Here is a 17,448-nt window from a genome sequence, read left to right as displayed (position 1 = left end):
AATACAATAACAAAAGTATTCAGAATGAGGTTCTGGGATGCTTAGCTGAAATCGGAACAGCGGCCATTTTCAAGGACATTAAATAAAGCATTTTGTTACCGTTATTTTTGGCTAATGAGATAAAGCACATTTCTACCTAAAACTTGTCAATTTACAAATGACAAGATCATTTACAGTCATGGATCTTAATTTTATTAGAAAAAAATCATATACAGTTAATATCAGTAATAAAAAAAAAATCATGTTTAGCAAAACAGCTTGAAATACCAACTTTTATTTATCCCTAAACAAAACAAGCAAAAAAAAAAAAAAAAAAAACTGCTTCACTAGTAACACGTCAACCAGTAAAAAGACAAAGACGACGTTACAGGGACGTTCTTTGGCTTAAAAAACCTGTAGCAAGTCAGTAATGGAAACATGTTGCCATTAAATCCACTCACTGCGTCCCCAACAAGGAGACGTGCAAGTGCCGTTTTAACAGGCAGAAACATCTCTCAAAAGAGAGAACAGTTCTAACTAAAGGTTTTCTTCTTGCAATGACGTACAGCAATTTCTTCAGTGAGGCGGATTCTTCTTTCAAACCCAATTTAAAACAAGCAGTAAACATAAAAAATATAAGCTTATATATGTGTAATAATGACAAAAAGCTATGAGAAATCAACATGAACAACAGAAATAACGTGATCCATCGCAAAATCGGCTTAGTTACACCGGCTGGGCTGTGTGAGTGAAGTTTGGTGGTATGTCCTGAGTGGGCTGCCCAAAATGTAACAAAAAAAAACAAACATTTTTGTCTATGGAAGAATATTTGTTCATTTATGCAACCTTAATTGCATAAGCAGCAGCAGATAAAGTTAGAAACTGATTAAATCACATTCCTAGCATAATGAATTTTTACTAGACCAAACTCAGGTCTGTTCAACTGAAGTCATAATTTCAATCAGAAGACTTTAAAAAGAACTGCACATTTTTATTCAGTAGGAAATATATAAAAATATTGAATAAAAAAATACTGCCTTGTCTGAGCAGTTCTTGCTTGTTCAAATGAGATGATTTTCTAACAAAACACAGCATGTGCAAGTAAAAAAATCAACCGAAATCTCCGTCGGTAAACAAAAGACCACTATAAAAATATGACAATCATGTTTGTGGTATAGTTTTATATAAAATAAACATTTGCAGCAGCGCGTTCGTTTTCTGAGTTCCTCCTGATCTGCTCACAAATAATGGGAACCAGAGCTGGCATGAGACACCAAGAGGTACAAGACGGGAGAGAGAGAAAAAACAAAAAACTAAATATTTAAAATGAGTTAAAGGAAAAAATGTAATGTTAAAATTATTGATGGTTGAATCAAAGAATGAAAATAGAGATTTTTTCCCCCTCTTTTACTATTGAACTTTTTGAAGAACAAGCAAGTATATTTAGGGGGAGAAACAAAAAAAACAAGATGCATGAAATATTAGTCAAAGTTTACAGGTAGAGTGGAGAGAGGAATTATTTGCCCCTGAATAACTGCAGCAGGAAGGAAGAAGTTCAGATCAAACTGCTCTGAAGGATCCAGTGATCCAGCTTCTCTGGTGCTGCTTCACTGTTGAAGAACATACCCTGTGTGTGTGTGTGTGTGTGTGTGTGTGTGTGTGTGTGTGTGTGTGTTTGCATGCATGATGATCAGGGCATATAACCACCTAACGCTCTGAATACACACCGTCAGCTCTTTGTTACAACTGGTTGAGCCATCGAGCTACGAGGCAGTGACTCCTTCCCACTCCACCAGGTACTGCACCTTGCCGTCCATGGTGACCCGCCGGGCCAGGACTTTATACCTCTCCCCGCATGCCAGGCGGCCCGCCACCCCGAAGTAGTTGCTGATGGAGCTCTTGAGGTGGGAAAGCTGGGTGTTGGGGTCCATGCCGTGGACTATGTCTGTGGGGTGGAGCCCCGGCAGGGCGCCGAACATCTCCGTGTCCGAGACGCTTGCATCTGGGAGCCGAGGAGGAGGGGGCAGTTCCGGTCGGGGGGGCTTCGGGGTTCGCCGTGGTCGCCCGCGTTTCCTTTTTAAAGGTGGAGAGGCGAAAGGCATGTTGAAGGCGGCTGTTGCCGTCTTGTTGGAAGTATACAGGCTGAAGAGCACAAAAGAAAATGTATTTATTTATTTTTTTTATTTGATGAGACATCAGCAAAAACTGCACTGAAAATTGGAACAATAAGAGTTTAGAACCACTAACAGACTTTGTGAGGTTTATCCGAACACATTACAGGTTCTCTCTTTCTTCTGTTTTATGGCCCTTAAAGTTTTCTTTCCTGCCTCTCCGTGTTTAGTTCTCAGTCTTCATGTGACGACATGATTTAAATGAAAACGAGACTGTTCTGCAAGAGCCTTTAAGGCTCCAACAGGCTTCATCTGAAGTGCAGAAATCTGCTTTCATTGATGTAGACGCGTGACAAAAACTACATCACTTGTTCGCAAAGAGCCAAACTAAACACCAGGCCCTGGTTGGACCGTTTCTCCAGAGCTCTGTGCAAAGTGTTGTGTGATTGGTCAGAAGATTGTTGCCATGTTTTGTGCAGAACTGCTCTCAGAAAGCAATGTTGACATTTTTCTTCCATTATTTAGTTTTTGTATCTGCAGGAGACATAGATACTGTTGAGAAACAGTTATTTGACATTGTGAGGAATTATGTACATTTGTATGGACGCATCCGTGTGTGTGTGTGTTGTGTGAGCGACAGAAAGAAAGAGAGGTGTTATTGATCATATTTACACTTGCACAAAACGGCTGTTAAATACAGAAAAAGGACTAGAAATTACACTGGTTACAAAAATATATATTTTGGAAGTTGTCTTTGTTTTTCCAACTGAATATTTTGGACTATTTTGCACCCCTGAATCCAAAAATGACATCAAGTTTTTGTACCAATTGGAATAGATCTTCTGACTAAATTGATGACATTATCAGTTCATTTCCATTATACTCCTCATCCAAAAAAAGGTTTGTAAAATGTAACTAAATGTTACAAACTTGGATTTCTGTAAATTGAATAGCAAACACTGATAATGTGAATGTACATGTGAATTGAACGTCACGTCTTCATTGTGTAAAATTCTCCGTCTCTTTTCTGTCCTGATGGAATCTCCTCCTGCTCATCACTCATTGATCCCAGATTCTCCAGATGTGAGAACAAGTCATCAGTTTTGATGCTCATGTTGCTCCATAGATCAGAAAGTTGATCTAATGGAGCAAAACCAATGCGATTTTTGGATTCAGCTCATCAAAATGACCCTAAAACAGTTGAAAAACCCAGACGACATTTTGGCTGTTGACCAATGTTTTTTCCATCATCGTTTTGGCGCCCCCTATAGAGTGATGCTCCTATGTGACAAATATGATTCATCCATTTTTTGTGCCAGTGTGGCAGCAGAGCTCTACTGAGATAAATGCTTGTCTGTGACGATTAAAAGCACCATGCTGCCTTAAATCCTTAAATTCTCATTACTCAAAGTTTTCTTCCTGTCTGTTTCTGTCGCAGTTCTGCTGGTGACCCAGAAACAGTCGAGGAGAGCAGCGGCTTAGCGCCGATGATAAAAGATGGAATGATCCCAATGCTTTCTTCACAGACATCTTATCTCAAAGTCTTGGAAAAGTATTTACACCCCTTGAACTTTGCCGCGTTCTGTTCCCAACACGTGAAAACCACCAACTTCAAAGTGATTAAATGACTTTTTATAACAATACAGGGAAGAAAATGATAAATGACTTAAAGTCAAAGACCTGACTTCAAATCCACCCATTGGCATTTAAAACATGATTTGTTTTCAGCCATCACATAAAATCCATAGGAGTTTGTGGCTGTAATGTGACAGTATGAACAGAAGTTAAAGAGGTAATTATTTCTGTAAGACAGTATTCCTGCTGTGGCTGCAAACAATGGGTGGACAGCACTCAGCACTGTGCAGCATGGTAACCTCTGAGGCCTAACAGAAAATCTGGATTTATGCCGAGATTAAATGAAACACACATTGGGACTGGTTTTACTAACTAGCTGACTTTTAAATGTAACTGGTTGTGCTGGAATTTATTTAGCGACATCAAAGTGAAGCACAACCACTTCATTTTTTTGGTGCTACATTTTGCTGGTCTGTCACAGAAAACGCCATAAAATGAGAACATTTATTTTATTGTTCTTTTGTGTATCTGTCGGGAAGATCCGAGCTTAATAAAATACCAACCTGGACTGTCTGGAAGTGATTGTTGAGGTAGTTTCTGAGCTGCTGAGGGCATCGATGGATTCCACATCAGAAGACGGAGATAACAGCAGAGGCTTGCTACTTCTGGTGCTGCACAGACAGAAAAACAATTAGAGGAAAACGTGTAAAAAGCAGAGAAAAACTAAGTTTGCACACAAAATAGTGTTATGATAATTTAACAAACAAGAGTTTCAATAAAACCTGGTAATAAACCCTTGTTGGGACTTGGATTAAATTAGATTATACCACTTTCTTTCAACATTTCTTTAAATAAGAAATGCAACTAAAATCCAGCATGAAAGACTTTGTTCAAACAAACAAGAGTCTCCATTGCATTTTGGTGAAATACACCAATTTCGATACAGCAAAAAAAACACCTTATTATAGCACAAAAACTAAGCTTTTTTATTTTTTTATTTTCGTTTTTCCATTTCCACACATTTTTTTCCGTGATTCCAATTTGTGCAATTATACGGTCAGTGGAAACGCAGCTAGTGCAGTGGACGACTTCAAGTCCCTCTCTTCTAAGTTTCTTCAGTTTGTAGAGGCTGATCCTTTAGTTTAAATTCCTGAGAGTCTGTAGCAGCTTTTCACACAAAAAGCCCAACAGTCGTTTATTGAGCCGTAACAGGAACCTGCTTTTTTCAGTCATTCAAGCATCACATTCAGGCTTCAGCTGAGGGACTGGAGGCCGATCTTCAATAAAGAGCAATCTCAACACCAATTATCGAGTTATGAAACAGCTTCTCTTTGGATTTGGACTTTGACTAGGCCATTCTTCTTTTTAACAGATTCCAATTTCCCCTTCAACTAACCTTATCCCTGCTGCAGAAAAGCATCGTCACAGCATGATGCTGTGCTGTTTACACTACACACAGACTTGACGCCACTAATGTGTCAGGTTTCAACACCAAAAAACACGCAAAAATTCCCCAAGCAAAGAACAGAACAAGACAAGCAGTCGATCACTTACTTAACAGAGGTCAAATGATCCAGTGCAGGGGGGTCCGGCTTTCTAATTTCCTGATAAAGTGGAGAGAAATTCATCAGCGTCTACAGGTAGTCGTCATGTTTTCTTCATATATAAACGTGTGAGCTCAACGTAAAACCATCTGTTGATCTCAGCAGAAAGCAGTAAGTCAGCTCAGGCTCACTAATGCATACATGACATGATAACAGAAACGCACACACCCACACACACACACACACACACACACACACACCAGGGATGGCTCGTTGGGCCGTTGTGGTTTCGCCGGTGTCTCCAGACAGCGAGCTTCTTGCTTCCTCTTTTTCTTTTTTTTCTTCTTCTTCTTCTTTTCGATGCCATTGGTTAAAGCAACAGGGATCCTGCAGTGACAGCACCAACATTTCAGATACAGTTATGACAGCTGTGCATAAAGTCAGCATGACTGTTAGGCATTAAGGATGAAATGGTGAAGGGACATAAAACGAAGACCTTGTTTATGATTTACACATTCTTGAATAAAAAACAACTTGTTCAGTCGGGAATATGCGCTGGCTGGTTTGGTAGTATGAAGTTTATGAAAATATTATAGCTTCTCACAGTCTAAAAACGTCTTTTTACGATGCTAAAGAAAGCACCAGCGCAACCAGAGTTGTCTTTACATGCATGTTGCACATTAGCCTCACCTGGCTAACTGTAACATGCAAAATTTTTCACTTTGCTACAAGAAAAAAAAAAAAATTCAAGTGTCAGCAAAAAGTACCTGAAAACAACCAAATTTAGTGGAAATTTCATTTAAATTTTACATTGGTCCAAAGATGAAAATCCAAATAATAAATATGAAAGAGAAAATATACATAATGGTAGGAAATGTTCAACTATTTTTAGCAGAAGTGGAGGTAAGTGTTGATTTTCTGTTTTACATAAAAGCACCTAAGATTGTTGACGTTTGATCCAATTTTTGTGGAAGTATCAAGACACTGTGGCGTTTCCGCTCGTGGTGAGAATCTCATACTGGCCACGCCTCCTTAAAAATTTATTCATTAAATAATTGTTTCACAGAATATGAATGCCCGCAGACGAATGAAAGGTTTTCCATCTTACTTCATGTCAGAGAAGCTTTTGGCGGGCTTGCATCCTTTTATGGTGATCTCGTGGAAAGGCTCCCCCATCACCGTGTATGTGGGTTCAGTACAGTTGGGAGGAGCAGGCGGGAAAAAGATTCTTAGGCGAAACAAATGCTTCTTCTTCTTCACCTCCTTCCCTGACATGAACCTGGAAAAGGCAGAAGAAGCGAAGAAGTTAGGAATGTGATTATTATTGAACTGCAGAATCACGAGTTTGTGATTTAAAGTTAAAAAGACGTCAGGAGAAAACTTACGTGTAGCTGTTGTCGTTTAAGGCTTCCAGAACTTTTTCATACCTCTCAGATCTTGGTGTGTTGGCCAGCTGTGGACGACGGATGAAAGATAAAATCCAATGTGTTTAGTATCTGATCAGTAGGACTAAACAGAGGTAAACCAAAGATTTCAGAAGTCATAAATTGAATTTAGGGAGATTATTTATAGTTATGCCCACCAACATCTGCAGCACAACTTTTATAACACAAGCAACAGTTGCTAATCTAAATTTTTTGATAGATTTTGCTCTAACAAGACATTGTTAGATTTTGTTTTAGCTAAAGGATACCTCAAGACAGAAACCTGTCTGACTTTATTAAATCAAGATTTTAAGACATTTGGTCTCAAAATACAGTAAGTACATCACTCCACTTCAACCCAGTTTAGTTTATTTATATTGCGTCAATTGACAACGCATGTTGACTCATTGCATTTTACAACAACAAATAAAGTGAAAAACATGTTCTCAATGACATGAAGTTAGAAAGTAAAACAGGAGAATGAGCAGACATGTTTCCCTCAGCTTCATGCGTCTCTTACCTTCCCCAGCTGCAGCAGCTCCCAGTTGTCATTAATGTAAGGCATTAGCTGCATCTGAGAATCAAAATACCTCTTCTTCTGAATCACACTCAGGTTGTACAGGCACAGATGAACAATATCCTTCCTACAATATTAGAGAAAAAAAATATGTTAAGCATTGATTTTGATTAAAGTTTATATATGATGCAGGTCAATTTCCTCTACTACTAATGTCATTTCAGGGTTGTTGTTTTTTAGCTATCTGAATGATGTGTGGAATTTCAATAGAAAACTCCATAGTATGGGATGCTGTAATACCTCTACTATGCCAGTAGGTGGAGATAACTTTGACAAACTACACAAGTATTTAAGATAAGCATTGAAAAAGCAGCACTAGGCTAAAATGGATCCTCAGTAAACAGTTGAAGCCGGTGTTTTCTTTCACACCCTTTACAGTTTCCTGTCAGTTATTTCCTTCTTAGGTTTACTGAAAGGTAAAATCAGGACAATGTGGGACAGCTGTGGCAAAAAAAAAAAGACAAGAGGAGGAAAAAATGACCTCCCTATTAAGAAGACAGATATTTGACCAGATAAACTTTAATAAGAGATCAGTCTTAGCTTCAAAAAAAAGGAAAAAATAAATAAAAAAAGAAGTGGCAAGCTCAGTGTAGCTCTTATAGTACGCTGAAAATACCAGGACGTATGCATTTTATCACAGTCAGAAAAAGAATGGCATTTTAAGGTATAAATCTGTGACAGCAGATGTAAAGGCAACCTTAGTATTAGACTCCAGTTTATCTACAGCCTAACTTTCACTGACCAGTCGAGAGGCAGCCGGTCGAGGAACTCTGGTCCACCGCTGCAGACTGAACAGACGAAGATGAAAAACCTGAATATGAGAAAACGTCTCATCATTGACATGAACCGCACAGGATCGTTACAATCATCCAGCATCTTCAGGAGGAAAGTATCACCTTAACATTTAGCCGATGATTTCTTTACATTCAATTTCACATTATATTTTACATTATTGGTATACAAGCCTACGTATCCTCTGCCTTCCTCAGAAATTATCCTAAAATGATTTGGAACCTTATTATTGCAACAAAATTCATGACTCACAAATATTAAGATGTGAATAATTTAGTAAGATCTTTAAATCAGAATATAACAAACAATCTAAACCATGTCACATACTTTAGACTTTAGTGTTAAGTGTTTGCACCTATCTCCATTGAGCAGTGGAGCCTGTAAGCAATGTAGGCAATCCTCATGGAACCACTGCCGACACCTGTTACACTGCAGCATCTTCAGGTACCAGCTACCAATAAACACACACACACACACACACACACAACATATGATTTGTGGAACATATTTGGCAAAATTCTTTAACATGTTTGCAGAGTGCCATGTGCTACTCACTCCCCCGGTCCTCCGCAGTAGCAGTAGCATTGCTGGATGTTCGTCTTGTGGCCCTGATCCCACACTAATTCCTCTGGAGCGTATGGGAAGGAGAGATGAAATTCCATATGCTGCTCCTGATGTTCTTGCTTTGGAAAGAGCTTAGCAGATGCCTCCTTCTTGAGAATGCTCCCCTTCTGCATGTAGGAAAAAATAAATACATCTAAACATAAATTCAAGTACAAAATTAAGACCTTCAGAGAACATACTAAACAGCAATACCCATTTCTAGTTGAAAATACAACTATTTCTTTAAACAGATTGGCCTACATCTGTTTAAAGAAATAAAAAGATTAAATCTGTGTAATCCATTGTTCTAAAATTCTACCTCAGAGAAAGAAGCCAGTTCACATTCTGAGCACAGCCACTTGTCATCAGAGTCGATCACGGCGGCATCAATGATGGGCGAGTGACACATCTGATGGTAGCCTGGATGACAAACACATTTACTGTCATGTAAATGACTCCATACGTCTGCCGAAATACGTATCACCTTTACGCTCACCTTTCACCACACACAGGCCTCTACTGTCTCTTCTCGTTTCTACACATGAATCTGTTCAGATGTAGGCAAAAACTGAAAGCATACCTTGACCACATTTGTCACAAATGACGATCTCGTTGGGTTCCTCTGAAGTCTCATCCTGACATATGGAGCACACGATGTCGTCATCGTCATCAGCCTTGTCCTCTTCATCCCCTAAAAAGGAAAGAAATGGTCAATATAAGGAAATGATTTGCAAAAAGAAGAGCAAAAACAAACCAAGCACCACAGATATTTACTAATTAGGAAGCTGTTATAAAAATAATTCACTGAGGATTGTGACTGAACTCCCTACAACAGGGAGGTTTCCTAACTTTTCCATGCCCCCAAACGGCGTTAGCGTCCAGCTGGGACGCCCTCTGCAAACCCACAGACAAAACTACAAGAAACTAGAACTAAAACTAATGATTAGAATAATAATTAGTTGATTATTCTGACGATTCATCGGATTTAAAAAAAAAGCCACGTCTCATGTATAAACACTAAAATTTTTTATGCATTAAGAGAAATAAATGAAAAGATGCAAATAAATAAATAATTAAATCATTTTTAAAAAATAAGAAAAACATTTTATTGCCTAGAGTGCACCAACAGCATTCCTTTAATGAATTTGGACCGAGTGGAGATAAAACTGGACCACTTGAGGAAATTTGGCTAACGCATATTTATAGACTAAGATCTTTTATGTTAAATGCAAAATGTATCCGTTTTGTAAATTTTTCACTACTCTGACTATATATATATTTTTTTTTGACTGAATGACATTTTTTTGAGTCTGTATACTCCAGCTAATGTCTAATCGATTACTATATTAATTGTGATCATTTCAGTAATCGATTAATCGTTTCTGCTTCAAAAAGAAAGAATATTCACTTTCAGCATGATATTTACAGCATTTTAAATATGATTTTGGTTTTCCACCAGTCATATTGTTGAACAGGACTGATTGAAGCATAATTAAAAGCTTTAATCGGTTAAGGTCAAAACTGAAATATAAGTTTCTACATTGGATTTGTACAACTGACTAGAGGTGTCAAGTCTCGCCAGTCATGAACCTCACTGCACGTCACTGAGCTGAAGTTGTAGCTTACAGTAAATAATGGCGATTAGCTCTCTGTCTAATGCCTGTAAGGCTCAACAGCGAGGGAAAGTTGGAGAGACAGAAAGGGGAAAAAAGGCCTGAACTGGAAGTATTAAAAAAAAAAAAAAAAACAGTACTTTTTGAAAGCTGCTTTGTGGGCAGCTGTTGAAATGTTGTAATACTGTTTTATAAAGAAATCTTTAATGCTGATTTTACATGTTCAAAATCAAACCTTAAAAATATCATCTTTAGTGGAAGGTGGGAGGTAGGTCTGTCAGAGTAACAAATTTTACTGGACGATATATTGTCCCAGGAGTTATTGCGATAAGTGATAATATTGTTTCAAGAAATATAATGGTAATGGCATAACAATGCGAGAACACATTCTCAAAGTTCAATGAACTTTAAATTGTAATGAACACTTAACACTGGAACTGGAAGACATTTTAAATATCCAAAATAAATAAACAAAATATCAGAAACAATGAATAATATGAATTATGAAGTCTCCTTTTTAAAAAACAAAATTGTCTTTTAGAAAAGGACTAGTTGAGAGAGAATCTATAAAAACAAAAAAATATGCTAATGGAGATTATTGAGCTCATCTTGATTTATTATGCGATTAATTGATTTATTGCTTATTGCGACTGGCCTAGTGAGAATAAGCGGCAGAGATATGGACTTAAAAAATGTATTTGGGTATCCAAATATTTACTCCATTCCTAAAATACCACCCAAAAAAGCCCATTATGAATGACTGCTAACCTGCATTTCTAACAAGAGTTTAGAGCAAATTAGGTTACCATTTCTAACATCCTTTGCTCCAGATTTTGTTTCTATAATACGTCGTAAACAGACTCAAACACGTCATCAGGCAAGAACATCGTTTCAACTGCCGAGTCATGACAGAAGAGGACAGACTTAACTTTCTCTGCTTATCTTTCCTGAGAGGATTTTTTTTTCTCATTACGAGAGATTACTACTACAGCACTGATACAGCGGACCGTTAACTGTAAGGAAAGAGAGGAACTAAAGACGTCTGATAGTATATACCACAGAGGGTGACGCTACAAATCTATGAAAATGAGCGGAAATGGAAAAATTTAACTTTCATGTATTTTGTTTTGTAAAATAAAGCTTCAGAATCATCTTCAAGGTTTCGTCTACTGCTTGGAAAACAGTAAATACATTCAAATATAACATCAGGACCTGATAACATTGGTGGTCAACTTCTGAGTTCATCAGCAGAACAGTGGGCTCCATTCATTTCATATTTCTGTTGACCCTTTGTCAGCAGATGGAACCAAAAGGTTGGAGGTTTTATCTACAGTCACTGTGGTGGGCAGATGTATTTTCCAGGAACATAGTGCCATTTTATAGCACAATCAAGTAACTATGTTACTTTCAGTTGTTATAAATTGTTACATCAAATATAGCTTAAAAGAAATTTTACTTTGTAATTTATCACCTTTAAAAGCTCCTGCCCTTTCTGAAACTGTTTTCAGGAAGTCGTCACTCCTCTATTAACCCTTAAACATCGTTTTTTACTGACGTTGCCCTGAGAAGTAGCTCCTAAATTGAGCTCAGATGCACAGCTCCACCAGGTATTTGCTAATTACTGCTGACTGGTCTGAAGGAGCTGAATGGGGGAGTTGCAGGAGAGGGCTCCTCTTGGGAGGCAGCACTAGGTCCACCCAGGTGTTTTACAAACGTTAATGGTTGCCACTGGAAATTAAAGGATTTCTCAAAGAATTAAAGCAACAAACCAGTGATGTTTATGATGAGGGAACTACATTATAGCATGATGTAAAGCTTAAAAAAGTTCATTTTAAATAATTCTGTCCCTATAATATATGTCTTTGTGTTTCATTTTAATTTTCTGCAAGCCAACTCTCCTTCAAAGACACAGAAATGAGTGAACCAAAATACAGTCCCTGAAACTGGGAGAGCTCACCTGTTTGAATATCGCTCCAAAGAACCCAAGACTTCGATCTGTCCTCAAAAACCACAAAGCAACGCTGCTTTTCCCGATCTATCTGGAAAAAGAAAAAAAAGAAGAAGAGAGATTAGCACGTTTCTGGGAGACACAAGAACAAAAAAAAAAAGACAACAAAATCTTGTTTTTTTGTAAGACATTCCAAGCAGCACCTCCATACACCAACCTTTGTGACTGTCCCCAAATAAAACAAGCCATCAGACCACCTGGCCAACACATCCTGCCCCTCTGTAAACCTGGCAGACATGTCGTCCTCCCCATACTCCCCCCTAGCAGAGAGGCCACAGGGTGGCAGGGACACAGTCTGCTGCTCGGGGTGAGCTCTGTGACGGAGAGAAGGATGATCCACAACCCCCAAGTCTCTGAAAACAGGAAGCGAAACACAATACAATAGAAGACATGCGCACACTTATACTCACAAGGATTCATTCTAAACCATATAGTAGTGCCAAAAAGGGTTATGTTACTAGTTACTGTAAATGCATGCACACAAGATTTATTTGCAAAAGGCTGAAAAAAGGCTATGCAGTTATCAGCACTGCAAAGGTGTCCAAAATGTGGAAGCAGGTTGGTTTGGGGACACGTACAAATATGAAGTCCTGAGAATATGTTGTGGGATTTTGAAAATAAAAGGGTGCATTGTTTTGTTCCAAAGCTTACAAAGCAAAGAGGAAAGCCAGTCTTCTTTCAGTGAGCACATGCAACTGGTGATTAGGATCATAATTAGCGCTAATTGGCAATTAAATATACGCTTGGGCGCTGATTATATCAATAAGATAATTAAGACCAAAATTAAAATTTTACATTTTCCTTTAACCACTTTTTAATCTGTTTGACTACAAATATGTTTTCTGTGTTTTTATCTTCTGCTTAAATGATTTATATTTTTTAAAAGGACAGTTTTCCTTTCTTGAGCCACTTCCCTTCAGTCCTTTGTCTCTATAACGACTGAACAAAAAACGCCACCACCAGAGAGTGTAAAAGGCAAATCTAGCACTTATTCTGCATGACGGAAGCCATAATGTCTTTCCTATGAAAATCAAGATGATGTTGATAGTACGAACAGCCGACATGCAAAGCAGTTCCCCCGGCCAGGTCATTCACCGTCGGACACACACCCCCCCTTAAGCAGCGAGAGGAAAACATGACAACAATACCTCATTCGGTCACCTCCGCTGTTACAAATGCCTCGCGAGACGAAAAAGCTGAAAAGGCGCGAGGCTGTTTTCCCGCTGCTGCCGTGACTAATATGTATATCTAGTGCGTGCCCAGAAAATCCACAGCGCTCGAGCCTTCCTTAGAAAATAACAAACGGCTCATTTTCCCCCAGCACGTTCGCCATTTTGGTTTCCCGCTGATGAACGGGGAGTGCATTGTGGGAAGCGTTGCTGCTAGTGGGCTGCTGCCTGCACCATTTTCAAACGTTTGAAATTGTAGGCAGGGCACCTATGAAGTACTGCATATCCGCCCTTGAAGGAACAGTGACATTGACTTTATCTTTACAACCTCCAGTTTTATTGTTTTTTTTTTTTTAATTAATGTAGAAATACTAACAATTTATTAGATTTTTTTTATGTGCCAACGTATATTCTCAAATTGAATATTTAATCAGGAGAACAGAATATTCATCTAAACTGTTTTTAGGGAGTTTGTGTATTTTTCGGCTATTTATGGCATTCCCAACACATGGGATTGACATTTCTTTTAGGTTTGTTATCATGACCGGAAGTTCTACTTGAATCAGGTTTCCTCTGGGGCTTTTCAGGAACCTTAAAGGGTGTTTCTCCTCCAAAGTGGATCGTCTTATCCCTAAGCCGTTTGATTGCTCACAGTGGAATATGATACTCCCATTTATCAAATATATTTCTGTAATCACCTAGAAGATATCTCTGGTCATAACAAGAACAACATTCTGGTTATAAATTTAAGTTGATTTATTTATTTGTTTGTTAAATTTTTGACCAATACTTAAATAACTCACTTCCAGAGTCCCTGCTGTTGCTTCTGTTGCTTCCTGAGAGCAACAGAAGTACACGTTGTGGCGGAACAAGTGTACTGCAGCATAAATTTATCAGGGTGACATGGCAGAGACAAGTTTATTAAATCGTTTCTTTGAAAGGTGGGAACTAGAGGAAGGGTGGAAACTGCAACGCAGGGATAATAATATTTGGGGGTGTGAAGGAGGCAGTTCATCTAAAGCCACTCAAACTGGGGCATATAGGATATTTCTAGCTTCAGCTAAGTATATTTCATGAATTATGGATAATTAATTCAGTTTTATATCTATATGAAACCTTTTATCACAATATTTCAATTGACTGTTGCTGCTCCTGTTTTATGGAATAACTTACCTTTCCAGATTAGATCTGCCCACAGCCTGGATCATTTTAAATCGTTTCTTAAAACTCATTTTTACTCTTTGGCATTTAATTGATGTATTGTTTATACACTGTTCTATCATTTGTGTTGTTGTTCTTGTACAGCACTTTGGTGCAGTTTTATACCTGTTTTAAAGTGCTCTATAAATAAACTTGACATTGATATTGACTGCCATTTTACTCCATATTGCACTTAAAAGGTGATCCCTGGTCAAAAAATTATTCTATTTGACCTACTGATAAATATCATTTATTGCAGTCACATAATCACATTTCCTTAATGCACAATATAGAATATCAAAATATTTGCTTAAAATTGTCAGTTGTCTAAACCGCTATAAGCGATCCCATTGGAAATTAGTGCACTGCAAAGACAATGTATTTCGTGCATTTAAAAAGTCAAGTATGAAATTACAAAACTGTAAAGATTTAAAACGACAAAAGGGCCAAATGGCCAGATTCTCACTAGAATCCTTCTGTGAACTGAGTCTTTATGGGTGCTGGTGTTTTTTCCCTTTCACTATTTCTTCCCTTTACAGTTTTCATTGTTCTGCAGCCCACTTTTTCTGGTTCAAAAAGGTCATCTGCTGCAGCTAGGGGACATCTCCTACTAACCATTCCTCAGTTTGTATGCCTCCTCTTACTTAGGCAATTCATACCTGCCTCTAATTTTTGCTTCTGCCTGTCTAAACCTTCACATTAGCACCACAACACACCATAAAAATGTTGGTTATTCTTCTTCAAACGTGACTTCTTTTATTTATTTGTGTTGTTTTTCCACAAATATTTATTTTTATAGCTAACCAAAAGAGCACCCCAGAAAAATAAAAGTGTACAGTTTGGTAAGTAGATTAATAAAATATGGCAAGCATGTTGGGACAAAAGGACAGCAGGAGAAGCAAAAACAATGCATTGTTGCAAAATGGCATGTAAACTGGAAAAACTGTGAATTGACATGTGGTACTTTTGATATACCACTGAACATTTTCATAACTATTCATCCGCATAATTAAAAAAAATACCTAACTAAAACTAAAATCAAACTCATATGTCATGGGTTAACAGACTATTTGTTGACAGGTATGAAATGGAAATAGAGGAACAGATTTGTAAATCACGCTGGGTGAAATAAATAATTTTATTTGCTGGGTAATATGAGGTAATAAAGGATGCTAGTATTACTCAGATAAATATTTGTCCAAAAAGTAATTTTGTTTTTAAGTCACCCATTGTCACTTCCTGATTTTAATACTGATCTGATTTTATCCAACAAAGGAAAAGCCAAGAGAATTACACCTTGAAACACAGCCGTTCAGACAGCAGACCAGGCTGTTCAATGGAATACCAGCAGTGATTGTAGAGAATGTAGGAGACAGAACTGACATTTATATAGAAACCTTTACAAGAATCAAGGGAAATGAATTGGCAGACAATCAAACTGAATTATTGGTGTCATTAAGTGAATGAGTCATAAAATCTGTAATTAAGTAAAAGATAAAGGAGAGATTGAAAAAAAAGGGAGGGAGCAAAAACGTGTAGATGGGTTTAAGCATTCTATTGGGAAGCAGATAATAGAAAAACAAAGGATTTGGACAGTAGAAACTGAACCCAGGTCCTTCTTGCTGCCTAATGGATTCATGGCTTTCAAAACTGTGTACCACGCACCGCAGCCCCCACCTTCATTATTTATGCAAATACAGCTGGCAGTCCTCTCAACCTGTTTTGCACATTTAGAAACAAACACTTTTACTCTTTCTTCTTCACAAAGTAGCTCAAACTCAGTCAGATCGAGATGCTCAGGAGAGCATCTGTGGACAGCAATTATCACGTTTTGGCTCAGATTTTCAATTATATTTAGCTCTGAACTTTGACTTGACTTCCATAACGCAGACATTTATTTGTGAGGGTAATATGTCTGAATGTGCATTGTTAGTTTTCTGCTACACAAACTATTCAAACCTAAGATAGCATCTCAACGCTAAACATACTGAACTCTAATGTCAGCATTCAGTCCAGATTTCTAAAGAAGATCCATGAATGACCAGGGCTTCCTGAAACACTGGAAAGCTGAATGGGAATAATAGCACTTTGCATCAATCTGAGGGCTAAATAGGCTAATAACAGACTAAAACCATAAATATCTCTCCTGTTGAGTTCATTTATTCAATAATAAATGTTGTTTTAATTTGGTAATATAACATTTTTGAAAAGAAAAAAAAATGCATTTAATTACATATCCTGAAAATTCCTCTTCCCCACTATGTCTGTAAAGTTACACAGTAAAAAATTAACAACAATAATCTGACTGATTTAGCCTGTCATAGGTTGAAAAATATGGGTGTTTATTTTTTAAAAGCCATATTTTATCCATGTTAATTCTACATTTATAAATGGCAGAGTTCCTAACAAAATATTTATCTTTGAAATTTAGTATTTAGTTAGAAAGCTAAATATTTAGTTTCCAACTGAATGTTTACGTCAGTCACAAATATTCAGCATGCTAGCAAAATTATTTAGAAAGCAACCTAAATATTTAGGATCCTAACTAAATATTTAATTTGAAAGCTAAATATTTAGTTTGCAAGTTAAATATTCCGCCGATGAATTAAGTATAAAGTTTGGAACCCTGACATTTATAAATGTATGAATAAAATGGTGAAAATATGACTTTGGAAAATGAACTTTTTTTCCCTTTATGACAGGCTAAATAAATCTGTTAAATTTTTTTTGCTGTGTAACTTTAGAAACGGCACAACAGCCAGGGCTTTATTGTGAAAGATTTAGCGGAAATAGTTTCTTTCGTGCTTGTGAACTTGATCTTGTAATACTTTGATAGTTTCGTAGAACTACCGC

The 17,448-nt window shown here is 37.5% G+C and overlaps 1 protein-coding gene across 1 annotated transcript; it reads right to left on the bottom strand.

The window, feature by feature from the left end:
• Positions 1–175: 175 nt before the first annotated feature.
• Positions 176–13,605, bottom strand: mtf2 (metal response element binding transcription factor 2). Its single transcript, XM_015050113.1, has 15 exons — positions 13,375–13,605; positions 12,384–12,579; positions 12,176–12,257; positions 9,186–9,296; positions 8,925–9,025; positions 8,558–8,733; positions 8,358–8,453; positions 7,953–8,021; positions 7,154–7,277; positions 6,595–6,662; positions 6,318–6,488; positions 5,470–5,596; positions 5,220–5,269; positions 4,229–4,336; positions 176–2,121 (listed from the first exon to the last, which is right to left on the bottom strand). The coding sequence occupies exons 1-15, from the start codon at positions 13,377–13,379 to the stop codon at positions 1,743–1,745; spliced, it is 1,863 nt and encodes a 620-aa protein (XP_014905599.1). The 5' UTR covers positions 13,380–13,605; the 3' UTR covers positions 176–1,742.
• Between the last annotated feature and the right edge of the window lie 3,843 nt (positions 13,606–17,448).

This window comes from Poecilia latipinna, unplaced genomic scaffold (assembly GCF_001443285.1).
Source record: "Poecilia latipinna isolate Pla-1442-1.1 unplaced genomic scaffold, P_latipinna-1.0 Scaffold975, whole genome shotgun sequence".
In the NCBI taxonomy this organism is placed as follows: domain Eukaryota; kingdom Metazoa; phylum Chordata; class Actinopteri; order Cyprinodontiformes; family Poeciliidae; genus Poecilia; species Poecilia latipinna.
The sequence above is the reverse complement of the archived record's forward strand: the minus strand, read 5'-3'. Positions and strand labels throughout refer to the sequence as shown.

Excerpts from the sequence above, each read along its gene's own strand:
- mtf2 (XM_015050113.1), bottom strand. Across the intron at positions 8,022-8,357 it reads CCACTGCTCAATGGAGATAG|GTTTTTCATCTTCGTCTGTT; the intron begins GTGCAAACACTT and ends TCTCATATTCAG. Across the intron at positions 6,663-7,153 it reads AGCTGCTGCAGCTGGGGAAG|CTGGCCAACACACCAAGATC; the intron begins GTAAGAGACGCA and ends CGTCGTCCACAG.